Source organism: Manacus candei, unplaced genomic scaffold (genome assembly GCF_025592945.1).
Source record: "Manacus candei isolate 608988 ecotype Guabito, Panama unplaced genomic scaffold, ASM2559294v1 h1tg000025l, whole genome shotgun sequence".
Lineage (NCBI taxonomy): Eukaryota > Metazoa > Chordata > Aves > Passeriformes > Pipridae > Manacus > Manacus candei.
In genome coordinates, this window is record NW_026138073.1 from 6,919,518 (window position 1) to 6,934,378 (window position 14,861).

Consider the following 14,861-nt stretch of genomic DNA (forward strand, 5'->3'; position numbering starts at 1 on the left):
GCCTTCCAGGGGACTGATGCTATAGGTTATGCAGTTGCCTCACCTCCCTTGCTCTTGCAAGGAGAAAAAGCCTGTGGTCACCTTGATCCTTGGCATAGTTGTAGGGTTGGCTTTCCAGGCTGAGGACAAGCATTTTAATAGCTGCTGGTACTAGGATGCAGTCGTGCAGTCCCCAAGTAAGCAGCTCTGTAGATGCAGAGTGACTGGAAGGGGGTATCCTGCACAGTTGTGTCACTAGAGGGATGTTCATCCTGTTTGAGGGTAGATGTGCAGTGAATATGTGGTCTGAAACTGTCCATGTCAAAATCAGGCACTCGAGAAAGTTGCTTTTGACAGTCTTGGTTGGTGGTCTTTGAATGTCAGAGCAGAATGATCCTGTAATTTAGTGAAATGTGTGATAAAGCAAAAGGAAATGCTGGATTTCTGTGATACCAGCAGGTTTGTTTCATTCTAAAATTGTGCTTCTGGCAGGAGGTCTCTCCAAACAGCATCAGAGCACTGAGTGGGGTAGAAGAGCAGCTCAGGAGAAAAACAGTTATAAAATGGAAAACATGATTGTGCTCTCTTAATTGTTTGTTTCCTTGAATGTTAGCAATAATTTCGAATATTGCTTTTTGCAACAGGTGGCTTCTATCTACAAAGATCCAAGCATTGGAAATTTAATTAATATTGTTATTGTGAAATTGGTCGTGATACATAATGAGCAGGTAATGGAAGTGATTTTCTTCACCTTCTGTTTGGCAATGGCATTTGTAGTGAGCATTGTGATGAATAATTAAAATATCTGCTTTCTGTGTGTTGCTTATCAGGATGGTCCTGCAATATCTTACAACGCCCAAACTACATTAAAAAACTTCTGCCAGTGGCAGCAATCCCAGAACCACCCAGAAGGAAGTCACCTTCAACATGATACAGCTGTGCTTGTTACCAGGTGTGGTGAATATTCTCATAACAACTGTAGCCAGTCGTGTGTCAGAGACTGTGAGTGTGTAACACATCCAGCTATGGGAAATGTTCAGGTTTTGATGTGGGTGTAAGGACATTTCCAATCGTGGGAGTGGTGTAACTGTGAGCAAAATTGGGATGATGTGTCCACCATAGCAATAGATGACTTTGAGAGATTCAGGACTGTCTAAAGTCTGCCCGTGGGTTCAGCATAAGATGAAAAAACTCTGACTATGGTAGGGGGTTAATTTGGACTCTGGATGATGTGGCAAACCTGCATGAGAAGGTCCCTTGAAGGACCAATAGTTGGTTTCGACTGCTGTTATTGTACTTGTACCTTAACTCACTGCTGCATTGAAAATTAATGTGTCAGGTCTGTTCTGCTTTCAGACAGGATATTTGTAGAGCGCACAACAAATGTGATACTCTGGGTAAGAGAATCCTTTTCTTTGTCTTTTAGCAACTTTTTTTGTAGTGACATTGTTAGTTGCCTTTGTTGAACCATGGGTGACATTTCTTTTTCTATTGTAATCCTCTTTGTTCTCTCCTAGGTTTGGCAGAGCTGGGCACAGTCTGTGACCCATACAGGAGCTGTTCAATTAGTGAAGATAATGGACTGAGCACTGCCTTCACAATAGCACATGAACTTGGCCATGTGTATGTTTTATGTAAATACATTTACATTTAAATAGCCCGAGATTTGTGCTAACTAGGGCTTGCCAGCCAGGCTGGGAATTGGTACCTGCTGAGCCTAATTATCTGAGAGGAGATAAATGTACCTGGGTAGAAGATGCACCACTGAGGAAGATGAAACTGTGGGGTGCTCCAAAGCCTATCTGAGAGCAGCAAAACCAACAGGTCCATGTTTTGGGGAGGATGAATGACAGAGTACCCCAAGCAGCACCTAAGCAAGGGACGAGAGCTAACAAAATGTCCCTTATTACTGTGTCTTCTCATATCTACATGTGGATGTCAGCAGAGTCTGCCTCAGCAGACATGGTGTCCTAGCCAAGCCACTGGGACTAGCCAGGATTTGGCTGGAGCTAGGAGGTGCTCCTTGGGGAGGACCCAGGCGAGGGACACAGGCACATTTTGACTACCTTTTGAGACTGAAGTCTCCTCTGAGAGCAGGTCCTCAGCCTGCCACAGCTCATCCCACAGCTTCGTGTGGTGCTGCTGAAGGCAGTGCAGCAGCTGTGTGTGAAGCTGGAATTTACCCAGGGCATCTAGGAGGTGATGGGGCTGTATAAGTGAGCCTGACCCACCTCCTGAACTGTTTCCCAGGGAAAGTCTTGTGCTGCTGGACATCCCCAACAGAGATGCTGTCATTCAAGATATACCTCCTCCAGTGAAAATTTCTTTTAACTGATTTTGACATTTTTTGAGACAGGTACTGAGAAAAATCATCTTAGATCATGTAGTCCTTTACCCCGTGGCTACAACCCTTAGGCAGCTGGTCCAGTCCCAAGCCATCTCACGCCTGGTTTGCAGTGGGGGTCTGTAAGTGTGGGATGCCTGAGTACTTGGGAACAGATCTCTCATTGTTTTAAACTCCATTTTTCTTCACAGAGAGCTGGCTGAGACTCTATTTTTAACCACAGTAGTATTTGTTTAAATGACACTTCCTGACAGAAAGTCCCCAAAGGTTTGGCATTCCCCACACCTAACCTGTGGCTAATTCCTTCACTAATGCTGCCCCATAGCTGCAGGGCAGCTACAGGAGGGGTTAGCAGTGCTCCAAAGCAGGAAATGCCTCTGTGCCCTTTTATAGAGAGTAAAGGTGGTTTGTTGGAAGTCATGTTAATGGAATATAAACTCCCCAGCCTTGGAATACAGGATCACACCAGGTCATTTCCCCTTCTCCACTTCAAACAGCACAGTGCTTTAAGCCGTTCTGTCTCCGTTAGTGTATTTACCACATTCTTCAAGATGTCATGTGCTGCAAACTTTGCTTGGATTTCTGCTGATATCAAGGCTTGATGGCATTTTGTAAACCTGCCACATAAATGTAAGAGCCAAGTCTATCCCTGGTGCAAGGCTATTTAGGCAACGGCATGGCCCAAGGCGTTCAACAGCATTAGAAAACATTTCGCATCCCACACAGGGTATTGCCGGTGTGCCCGAGGGTCTTCAGCCAGCAGTGGTTGGTGGGCTCAAGTCATTCATCTCCTTCAGAAACTTACTCCTTCAGATCAACTCCTGGCTCTGTGGCTCACTTCCAGAGTATTTGCCATTTTTATGAAGGTGGAGCCAGACTCCAGCCTGTCTGCATGATAGCAACCATCAGCTGAACAGGAAACTGCAGCTGGAATTGCGTCTTGCTCCAGGCTCCCTTGAGGATTTGTCTGGCTAAATATATGCAGTCACGGTGTGGAGAGCTTAGCAGGGTGCTGCACAGCTTTTTGCACATGAGTGCTGGGAACCCTGTTTAAGCAATGTTTGTTGACACTTGTGAATGTGTGCATATTAATACTTTTATTTTGTAATATCTGTCAGCAGCATATCTAGGAAAAATTCTTGGGTTTGCTTGCATTTAGTTCACAGTGTTGCTCTTGCTATGCTAAATACTTGACATACTTAAGAGTCACTCTTAAGTGACTCTACTCTTCTCTGCTCTTTTTCTCTTAGTTTTAACATGCCACACGATGACAATCTTAAGTGCAAGGAAGATGGGGGTAAAAATCAACAGCACGTCATGGCACCAACACTGAATTTCTACACCAATCCCTGGATGTGGTCAAAATGCAGTAGGAAATACATCACTGAATTTCTGGAGTAAGGCCTTGCATATGCATGTGTTGGGCTGTTTTTACATGTGCATGTGTCCCGTGGAGTTCTTCAGTAATTCTGAAGTCCTAGAGAGCAGCATTTAGAGGAAATCAGAGGGATTTGTGTGTGCACACATCCTTTACATAGAGCAGGAATGCACCCCTGGCATCCAGTCCCTGCCGGTTCAGCCTCTTGATAGGCTGGCAAGGACCGGCCTCTCGATAGGGAAGAATAAGTCTTCCCACATGGATATTGCTTTTAAGGACTGTGTGTGCCCCTCAAACCTGAAGAGTGACTTTTCCAAGCCCCGTGGCCCAGATACGGAGCTGTGTTTTAGAAGGCAGATTGAATCTGCCTTTCTGCTCCACAGGTCAAGATAAAGCCCTGGCACTAATCCATGGTGGGAACACCGTTCCAGGAGCCCACGGGTCAGTTTGATGCATAGTGATCACCTATTTTGCCGTGATGTCTTCCTGTGTGTGCTGATGTGGAACAGAACAAGAGCCACAATGGTGTTTTTGGCAAATCCAGGAACTCAGTCCCTTGGGCAGTTCTGCTAATCAATGATTTTTCTTTCTGAATTCTTTATAAAAATGTACCAGTGCTTGCTCAGCAACTAAATGCAGGTTGTGCACATTCAGAAATGCTTTTGCCAGGGTAGCTGACTGTGCTGTGGTGGATGGTTGCTGTCACAGCACGGGGGTGGTGGTGGATGAGTAACATACCCTCCTGTGCTTGAGTTTGCAGTAGCTCTTGTAGTGCTTGTTAAATATGGCAAATGTGGTGTGCAGCTGCCCTAAGGCTAATCTGGGCAAACACCAATGGGATTTAATCTCATTGCCTCCTGTTTTAACACCATTTTTCTGATTTGTGTTGTAGCACTGGTTATGGAGAGTGTTTGCTTGATGAACCTTCATCAAGAACTTACACGTTGCCTCAGCAGCTCCCGGGGCTGATTTATGATGTCAACAAACAATGTGAGTTAATTTTTGGACCCGGATCTCAAGTGTGCCCCTATATGGTAAGTGAAATTTTGCACCTTTTTTTTTCCTGTTTTTACCAGAGCAAAATAAGGTCTCTTGGGGTTGAATGAATGGCAGGCTCACAATCCATCAACTTACTGTCAAGCTTGTGAGTTAGTGATAAATCCTAGGGGGATAATTTCATAAAGAATCATCTATCTGGTAAGGCCTGTGGCTCATACTTAATACTTTGATCTTTTCAATCATTTAAGCAGATGCAGTGTCGACGACTTTGGTGTATCAACGTGGATGGTGCTCACAAGGGATGTCGAACCCAGCACACGCCTTGGGCCGATGGGACAGAATGTGAGCCTGGAAAGGTCTGTAGTACCTGGTGGTTTGTGCCTCGTAGCTGTATTTCCTAGGGCTCAGCTAAGCATATCAGTCAAAATCATCCTATCCCAGAGCCAGCTGTGTGGGGTACAGCCCTGACTGCAAGGGTGGAAGCCCAAAGCAGCTCCGTGTGTTTTAAGCCTGTTGTGCCTGGATCATCTCTAGCCCAGATAATGTGATTAAAATTGACTGCTTGGCATAACATTGTTTAAAGCAGGTATTCCTTCTGGAGTGCTTATCTTTTTAAATTAATGCCCTTGAGTGAACTTTTGAGCAAAACTTTTGCAAAGCTTCCCTAAGCTTTTGTTAGAAATCTGCTGTGTGATGTGAGCAATTAGTAATTTTGTGTAACATAAACTTGTCAGCTGGCTTCTCATCTTGACAACTTCAGAGTAAAATATAGAATTGGTTGACATTTTCTGTATGGAACATTTTTGGCAGTAATTCATAGAAACTTTTGATTTCCATGTGCAATGTTAATTTCCAGCTAGCATTGTGGTTTTTAGAGTAAGTATTTAATTTTTAGTTGTTCAGATCTGGAGAAAAGTAGTTAGATGATTTTTCTTTTTCTTTTATTGAAATGCTGAAGCTTTTGAATAAAAATGCTAACTGGTTCTCATCATTTGTGTCTGAACAAAACTATTCTCCATCTGGTTCTAGTAAAAATAGTGTGATGTTATTCTACATGGTACAGCTTAAAATTTTACTTTTCTGGCTCTTAAAATCAACAACAATAATAATAATATTAATAAGTTTTCTTTAGAAAGAGTCAGAGTTTTAAATCATAGTCTTTCATATATATTTTAATAAGAATTCTGGATGCTATTTTAGATATAATTTTCCATACAGACTGTGGAACTCTTTGGTAATTAATCTTGTGTTGCATGCATCTGAAAACTTGATTGTTCAATGACACTTGACTGATTTCCTTCAGGACAATGAGCATCATGGATCAATTTGCCTTCCTTTCTTAGGGAAAAGTGCAGTCAACATGTTTGTTTTTATTGTTGAGAATGCACATTAGAGATGTGGTTGGAATCTCTAATGTTTTTGTGTGAAATCCCCCCTGTTTTGAGGCACAGGATAAAGCTTAGTTATCTGTGGAGTCCCTGTGACTTGAGACCTTGTGTCCTCAATTTCTCTGTTGGTGAGCTTGGGGTCTGCTCACCGCTGGAAGGTCAGAAATTACTATTTTCTTGAAATTCCAAAAATCTGGGCTGCAATTTTCTTCCAACAAACCTGCAGTTACCCTTGGATGTGACCAGAGTGATGTGCAAACAACTGCAATTGAGCAGATTAGCACTCCCTCAGTTACCCCATGTCATGCTAGAGGCACTGTCCAGCTGCATGGCTCTTAATAAAGACCGTGTGAGCAAAAACATTTCAGCCCACAAATTTAGACAATTTGACAAGTTTAGACAAATTAGACAAGTGTGACCTGAACTTCTCAGCTGAGAGCAGATGGGCTCTTAAGAAAAGCTAATGCAGCCTACTTGTGTTCAGGCATTTGAATGTGTTCTCACAAAAGGGCTTTACAGAGTAATTCTTGTATCTGTGTGTTGGTCTAATTCGATGTTAAAGTTTGGATCATCATAAACTCTCTCCTCTTTGGTGTTTACTTGGGCTTGTAAAGTGCTGAGGTGCGAATCCAGAGTTCTTTTCCTAGGAATAAATTGCTATTTTGGTACTTTGCTGTGGCCAGGAGCCCCATCAAACTGGTGCTTGCTGACTAATGCCTCAAGTCTGCATGTTTAAAGCCTGTGATGTATGGGTTGGCAGATGGAGAAAATACCATGCCATTTTTTATGGAGATATCTTTGGAAATGAGGGAGCCTGAATAGCTAAAAAAATCTAGCTAAAACTACTGGGATGTAGATTTAACCGGGCTCTAAATTTAGTCCTAAATCAAGGACACTAAAACAACACAAGAGTATTAACTTACACATATTTTGCATGTGAGAACACTGAATTTGGTTTTGCTAAATCAAGCCATAAGCCCAGCTCAAAGTTTGGCTTTGCTGGGCGAGCACTATCGGGTGGTTTTACCATTTCACAGCACCAGCTCATTGTTGGGTGGAGATAAATCACTGAAAGAAAATAAAGAGGGTCGTAAATTTGGGCCTTTCTCTCTCTCTCTTGTGGTTTTCAGGGCTGTTTAGAGAATGATAGCAGAAGAGTAGAGAGGAATAGTAATCGTTTGTGTCTCCTGCCGTATGGCAGCAGGTAGCGTATCTGTTATGCATGCATGGAGCTTCACAGCCCTTGTCTGCCCCCTGCTACTCTATTCAGCCAGTCAGCCCAAGGATGGGAGCTGGATTTGGTGAATTATCTGGGACTCCAGTGGCAAGACAAAGGAAAGGAAAGTCTGTTGTAGTGTCTCCCATCCCTGCCAGTGCTCTCCTGCTCAGCTCTGTGTCTTAAGATATTTTGAATTTGCTCCAGACAAAACCCCTTTTATTCTCTTCATTCTGTGATCTGTAAGCTCATAGGAAAGAGAATCCTGGCAAGCTTTTTAGTTTTTCTGTTGTATCTCAACATAGAAATTATTTTTAAAATGCGAAAGGCACAGAGGCTGCGCAGCCAGACTGTTCACAGTGTGGTTCCAAGAAACACCATTGCATTTCCATAAGCTAATCTTGCTGTTTATTTAAAACAGCTGCTCTTTTCCCCACCTTTGAATTGCCATCACCTCCAACCCCCCAATTTTTAATAAAATCAACGGATGCAGGTGATTTCCTGGTTAATTCTCAACCATGGGATGGGAAACATATAGGTCATGTCACGGTCTGTTAGCTGTGTTCATTCACTAGTTAGCTATTCAGTCGTCTTCTCTGGGTCAGTGGTGCCAAGCATGACTCTGGTTATATATTTAGCTGTGAGCATCGACGTTGCTGCGAGAAGTTCTCCTCTGGGACAGCTCTGTTGGGTTGGTGTCATGTATTTTTGTACTTTGATGATAGTTGTGGGACCTCTTTGTCCTTGTACAGGGCTGACCTAGGGGTCCCCAGCCTTCAGGTTTTCAACCTCTAGTGCAAGGAGGAGTTGTGCATCATAAGGGTTTGTCCTGCAGCAAAGAAAGAGGCATTGCAGCTGATTTTATTGCTGTCCTTTACTGTAGCAGATGGTTTTTAGCCAGTTTTTTGTCTGGGGAACCAAATCTTTAGATGGAAGCAAATCTAGGGCATGTTGCAGCCCAAAGACCATGCTCGTCTCTGAGCAAACATCACATGTAGGACTCAAGCTATGAGTTCTTCAGATGTCCTGCAAACCATACCTGTGGGCAAATGCACCTGAGATCAGCTTTCTTCATCAGCAAAGCAATGCAACAGGTCAGCCATCGTGGCAGAAGGTGTTCAGCGTGCTGCAGAGCTGGCTGTTGGATGCACAGCCCTATGACAGCTTGCTTTTGCTCTGTTTTCCTAAACAGCTTTATCTAAAGTGGCTCATAAGGATGTCCAAAAAAGGGGCACGAGCTCATGGTGTGTGTGTCGTGACACAACCTTGTGCTATTAGTGAAAGGACTGAAAAACACTGTACATCAGTAAATTTGACCCTGTTGCCATAAAGATCATCAGGTGTTTCCCTGCTTGATCCAGCGAAATATTGCAAGGGAATATTTTAATGATGCTGCACCTATATTCTTCTGTAAGTCTGTAGCCTCTTCTATTCTGTGAGCAATCAGCAATGTTTGGGCTTCCTATAATTGCAAAGATTTAGGTATCTGCATGTCTCTGTGTTTAAATCCACTTTAGCGAGCACTGTTCAGTGAGAGGGAAGTCCTGCTCTCACGGGTCTTGGGGACATTTTTCCATCCACTCTGGTGGGGCCAGAAGGTGACTCTCCCCTAGAGCTCACCTCTCCAGAAGTCTGTGTAGTCAATCTAGCAAACATACCCCAAAGGACACAATTTATACCATGAGAACTGGGACGGGGGCTTGCTATGATGACTTTATGCAGTTTTCCAAACAAAAGAAAACAAGAGTCATAGCTAAAAAACAAAAGTGTTGACCAGGTCTTGGCAAGTCCCATGTTATGACTGAGTGAAAAAAAAAAAAGACTTTGGATTGAGGAATTCATTTTTCTATTTTAATTGCCTTTTAGATTTGGAAGTTTCCTTTCCTGCTTTGGATAGCTGTGGGGAGGTTTGAGGTTTCCCTGGTGTTTTGTCCTTATTGCCTGTCTCCTCCCCTGACACGGCACAGTTCCTGCAGCTCTCCAGGAAATCAGATAAGCAGCTTTTTGAAAAGCCAGTGCCATGAGCTTTGCCGTGCTGTTCAGCACCAGTAAACAGGGAATATTCAGTGGTTACTGTTGTCCTCAGTCTTCATCCCATAAATCATTCCGTGGACTCAGCGCCTTGCCTTCACTTTGCCATTTAAGGGTGCAGAGAAACTAAAATACAGGGGTGACAGAAAAGATATATAGAGAAGTTCAACTTTATTTGATTGCAAAAATCATTGTGTGTGGCTGGGAAATGAGCGAACCTGAGTCGTCGCCCGGGCTGGGGGCTGTTGGTCGGCTCACGGTGCAAAAGCAACACAAACCCACCTTTCCCATGTTTCCCTGCACACAGCACTGCCGGTTTGGGATGTGTGTGCCCAAAGAGCGAGAGGCACCGGTGATAGACGGAGCATGGGGGACATGGAGCCCTTTTGGGACCTGCTCGAGGACCTGCGGTGGCGGCATAAAGACGGCGATACGAGAGTGCAACAGGCCCGAGTAAGTGCACGGAGGGGAAGTGCCAGTGGGTGAAATGGGGAAAAGCAGCTGGGCTGCCCAAATGGGCTGAAATCCCCTTTTTGTCTGTCCCCAACCCTTGTGTGCCCTAGGGACAGGTGACTCTGCTCTGGGGATGGGTGGCTTTGCCTGGCATAGATGAGCTAGGGTGGGAACCAAGGAGGAGCCGGGCACAGGTTTGGTTTGTGGGCAAAGTGCTCTAAAAGCCATCCATTCAACAGTGAGCTAAGGAAAAATCTAATACCTCTGCATGGGTTTATTGCCTCCTGTATTCCTGTGGAGGCACAGCTGGGATCCCACTTCCAGAGGTGTTTTTCTTCCTCCAAAGTTGTGATTTAGAAAGGAGGGAGAAAAGAAGGAGCCATGTTTTTATCCTTTTTCACCATTTTATCCCAGCTTTGACTGCTTTTGCAGCTGTTCCTACCGGCTTTTATACAGTTTTCTACCATTTTACTCCTGCTTTGACTGGTTTTGCAGCTTTTGGCTCCTTTTGCATCTGATCCTTTATACAGTTACATTTCAGCTGGTGCAGACTAGCCAAACCTCAGCAGAAATCTGTGCCCTATTAAAAAGTGGCCCTCAAAAATGTTTGCTGTCAGCCTGGAATGCAAAATCCTGCACTCTTTGAAATGGCAGGGAGTTTTGCCGTGGGCTTCAAGTAGACAAATATGTGGCTGACGAAATATTAGTAATAGCTTGAGCAACTGGTATGAAAACAGCCTGTTTACATAAATTGTGAATTGTGCTGGTTTCTGTTGAACTACCTTCTTTCAGAAGAAGGGGTGGTGGGCAGGAGGCTTTCTGGGCTCTCGTTTGGGACTGAGACAGAGTAGAGGGGTCTGCAGGGCTGGTTGCACTGAAGGGTCTTGAAAAGATTGAGCAGGCTGACTCCTCTTTCTCATCATTGGTGTTGGATGGCTTGCTGCCAAGGAAGTTGCCATTAGGGATGTGCCAGTGACAGTTTCATCACTGCTAATGGGAGAAGGGAGAGAGACTGTAGCTGTGACACCGGTGGTGTAGTGACAGGAGAGGCTGCTCAGCACGGCTGGGCAGGTGTCGAAAGAGTAGGGTCAAAGCTTAGGGAGTAGGACACCAGCACATTAATTAAAACGATGCTAAGAAACACACAAGTGCAAAGGGATTCTCCTCTGGCTGTGTTGAGTCAGCACATGCCATATGGTCTTCCAGTAGCCACGGAGAGACAAAAATAAAGTATCTTTCCATGATCAAAAACAGCTCTGCTGCCGAAACTTGGATGCTGTCAGTGAGATGTATTCCCATCTTATGAAGGGGCATCTGTTTGGACTGATAACTTTTTGTGATAGAAAATCTCCTTTATCCTGAAGGCTAGCCGAGGGATTTTAAATTCCATCTTCTCTCATAGCTTGTGTTTTGTCTCTTGGTGCTTTGGGAGGCGTATTGCTTTGGCTGGGATTTGCAAGAGCACCTAAATACACTCGGCACCAACCTGCCCGAGAAATCCTCTGTGCTTATTGTTGATAGTGGTTCTTTCCAGGCCTCTTTTCATGAGCCATGTACTGGGCATGGCCTCTCTTCTCCAACTCCTCCCAAGGTCTCCACAAGGAGTCGTCTGTCCCAGCACCATCCACACAACTTTACACTGGCTGTTGTTTTGTGCCTGTAATTTGACATCACAGTGTGAGCTCCCACCATCCATGTTGTCATGGGACTGCTGAGACAATGCAAATGGATGAGACTCCTGGGTGCTCTCTCACCTCACTTGCTTTTCAAAGTATTTCAAAAAAAAACCAGAGTTTCTCCTCTGTTGTAGAAGGCAGCAAACCCAACCCAGAAACCTCAATTAAGACCTGAAATAGTTCTCAGTAAATCTTTTATATTCAAAGATGGTTTAGCTTTTTAAAGCTTTTTCTGTTCACAGGGATCTGGAGTCAGATCTTGCATCCAGTAAAATCTGGCATTGAAAATGACACCCATTCCCACTGTAGTGCAGAAAGTAAGGCTACAGCTTCTGTCTCTGTAAAGTGCTCTGACACCTACCTGGATAAATATCTTGCAGGGATGCAGGAAGAGCTATAAGCCTCTGGAATGGCAGCAGACTGTGTTTTGACATACACTGAAGGAAGTATTCACTAACCAGACCATACCCTTCCCACTGAGTTTGGCCACTTGGGAATTGGAGGCTGGCTGGTAGACAAAGCCTATGGCTGCAGTGTGTCACGTTAGAGGGTTCATGGTGTAAGCCCTGGTTTCAACAGAAAGACATAGCTGCAGAATTATGGGAAAGGATATATTTGATAAGATGTCAATACCAGGAGCCTTGTTTTCAGAAATGGCTCTCTGGATGGGGGAGTGTTATCTCTGGATGTGAGTCAGATCACATTTGCATTTTAGTCCATCACAAAAGTATCCACCTGTGCTGAAAGCTGTCTCAGCCTGACATGTAAACACATCTATAGATGACTGTGCTGGCCACTGGCAGCACACCAACCAACTCCCAGTCCCAGGGCTTCCCAGGATATCTCAAACTGATCTGTGCACACTAGAGCTTCACAGATTTTTCTGCAGTCACGCACAGGTACATGGTACATGTACAGGACAGGTACATGGGCAGATATGCAGATGAACACACATGCCCTGCAGTTAAAATTCTCCAGGGGCCTTTCGTTGTGACTGCCTGTGCTCCCAGGCAGAGGTGCCACCCGTGGGGGTAAGCAAGTGCAAAGCAGCCCCAAAACAGCACTTCTTGGAGGGGTGCCTGTACCTGGTGCTCCTGGACTCCTGGGAGTTGGGTGCTGCCACAAGGTCTGCAAGTGAAAATATTCAAAGTTAGTGATTGCAGGTGATGCACTAAACATCACATATTTAAGACCTGTTGGGCTGGGAGTGGGGATGAGACCCCACCATTCCGTGGGCCTAAGAGTTTCTGGGCTACTGGGAGGAGTGCAGTGAGGCTGGAGTGTGTGCAGCAGCTTGTAAGGGAGTGATACTGGATTGAAAGTGGACAAGGAGATTTCTATGCATGTACTGCTTTCCCTTCTGTCTCTGTGGTACATTGTTGTTTATCTATAAAAATATTACGTAGAGGGAAGTATGCAGTATTTCTTCGTGACACTGAAAATCAAGGTCACATAAGGCTGACTTATTTTTCAGGTTCAGCTCTTTCTGTTTCCTCAGACACTGTGAAAAGCAGTGTTGGTTTAAAAACACCCTAAAACTGTCAGGGTGGTTTGGAGCAGTTTTGAAATGTCATAAGTGTGAGTGTGCTTCGACTCCCAGCTCTGTCTGAGGGGAGATTTAATGCCACACTGACGCTGACAGTTTGCAACACAATGGCAAGTTTTAGCATCCTTCAGTTCATGGTGTGTCAATGTTATCTCAATCTCAGGGGTCATGTCTAGAGAAGAGGAAACTAAAATCTTTGGATTTTGTTAGACATACCCTTTAAAAAAGAAAATGCTCCTGCAAGTTCTTCGTAACTAACTTAATATTTAAAAGTTTCATTTTAGTTAAATTGATTTATATTGTAAGCAATGTGGTTACCATAACAATGTTGTAACTGCAACTTGTTTTAAAGAAATGCCTTCTTTAAGGGCATTTAGAGGTTTGTGTAACTTAGAGCCTCTGTCAAACTGCAACAGTTCTGTTGTGGTTTAAATGCTTTCAAAATGAAAATGAATCCCCATGGATGACATGGACTCACCAAGGTCTAGAGTGTGCTGCCACCACAACTAAGTTTCCCTAAGTGCTGTGTAGTGAGATTGTTGAGATGTCCCTTTGTAGCTGGAGGTAGCTAATGTGCCTGCATGGGAGTAGTCTACAGGCTGGGCTCTGGGAATAGTCCCTGGGATAGCCTCCAGTGGTGGGAAAACCCCAGCAATTACAGGGACCGCTGCACTGGGTTAGCTCTGGAGTTGTCCCAGGTGTAATCAAGTTATTTCAAGTTGTGTGACACAACAAGGTGGAGAATAGACTAAATCAGTAGAAACCAGGCTTAGACTTGCTCCACTAGGAACTGGTGTAAAATCACTATGTAATTAGAAATCTGCACTGGGCACTGTGTGATTGCTTGGGCTTTTTATCATGGGCACTTGCTTTAATTGGAAGCATCATAAACCTTTGCAAATGGCACACATTTCATTTCCAGGTGGCACATGAGAGCTGCCCTCGGAGCAGGTAGAGCTGATGTTACCAGCTATTGCTCCAGGCTGTGCCTGAAGACAAATCATACCCCTTGGCATTTGGGATAGGACTGGAAGGGTCTGCACCATAGCAGTGTGGATCTCAGCAAGGAGAGGATGCTGGCAGGAAAAATCCCACGTTTGTAGCTGGTAGTTCTCATCATCTCATCTGGAGCCGCTTAAGGAGGCAACTCCTGCCAAACCAGTGATCATCCCTAGTGTGGTGCTAATGGAGAGGTGGGAAGTCTGCCTGCCTTTCCCTGCTTTGCAGGCAATCTTTCAGCAAGGGCAAGCTGTTCTGTGCCTCTGTCTCCCCATTTGTTTCACAGGAACTCTGCTCCTTGAGTCACAAAGAGTTTTCAAGCATAAGAATTGTTATTTTTGGGAGAAAAGGCATTGCCAGGCTTCCTAGGTGGTGGATGTGTAGAGATGCTAAAAAATTCTGTTCGGCTGTAGGAACTTGTTGTTTCACTGTGTGTAGAGGCCATCTTGCATGTGCAGGGGGGTGCTGTCCCTTTTGTTAGAGGTGCTGGCTGCATGCAAAGTGGAGAACTCACGGTGAGCATCTCCCTGCTAAGGGCAGGGGTAGTTCCCATTTATCACTCGTTCATTTGCATCTTAAAGGGTCTCCAAGTGTGCAAAACAGCTTCCCTCCCGAGGGGGCTCCAAGGGAAGATGCACTCTGACAGCATCCCTGGGGCACTGATGGGTGTCTGGTCCCAAGGTAAGGCAGAGCTGATCCTGAGGAACAGCCTTGGAAGGCAGGAGGTGTGGGTGCCAGGATAGCAGAGCCCAGTGAGTTGCTCTTCTAATCTGCACTTCTTGCTAGCCCTGGCACTCGTTTTGTTTGGGGGTGGGTAGAAGATGCAGGTTTGGTGGTTATTTTGATGTGCAG

General features: G+C 44.8%; 1 protein-coding gene across 5 annotated transcripts in view; it reads left to right on the forward strand.

The window, feature by feature from the left end:
* Positions 1-14,861, forward strand: part of ADAMTS9 (ADAM metallopeptidase with thrombospondin type 1 motif 9) — an 83,511-nt gene that overhangs the window by 16,215 nt on the left and 52,435 nt on the right. For 4 of the 5 annotated variants that reach the window (XR_007904718.1, XM_051788735.1, XM_051788738.1 and 1 more), the window contains 8 exons: positions 624-707; positions 810-931; positions 1,336-1,376; positions 1,497-1,602; positions 3,574-3,720; positions 4,594-4,735; positions 4,949-5,056; positions 9,643-9,788. Coding sequence is in view for 4 of the 5 variants with exons in the window: in XM_051788735.1 (XP_051644695.1) it covers positions 624-707; positions 810-931; positions 1,336-1,376; positions 1,497-1,602; positions 3,574-3,720; positions 4,594-4,735; positions 4,949-5,056; positions 9,643-9,788 (896 nt within the window). In the remaining variant the exon portion in view is untranslated. The remainder of the gene's footprint in view (positions 1-623; positions 708-809; positions 932-1,335; positions 1,377-1,496; positions 1,603-3,573; positions 3,721-4,593; positions 4,736-4,948; positions 5,057-9,642; positions 9,789-14,861) is intronic. The other variant, XM_051788736.1, reaches the window with a different exon arrangement.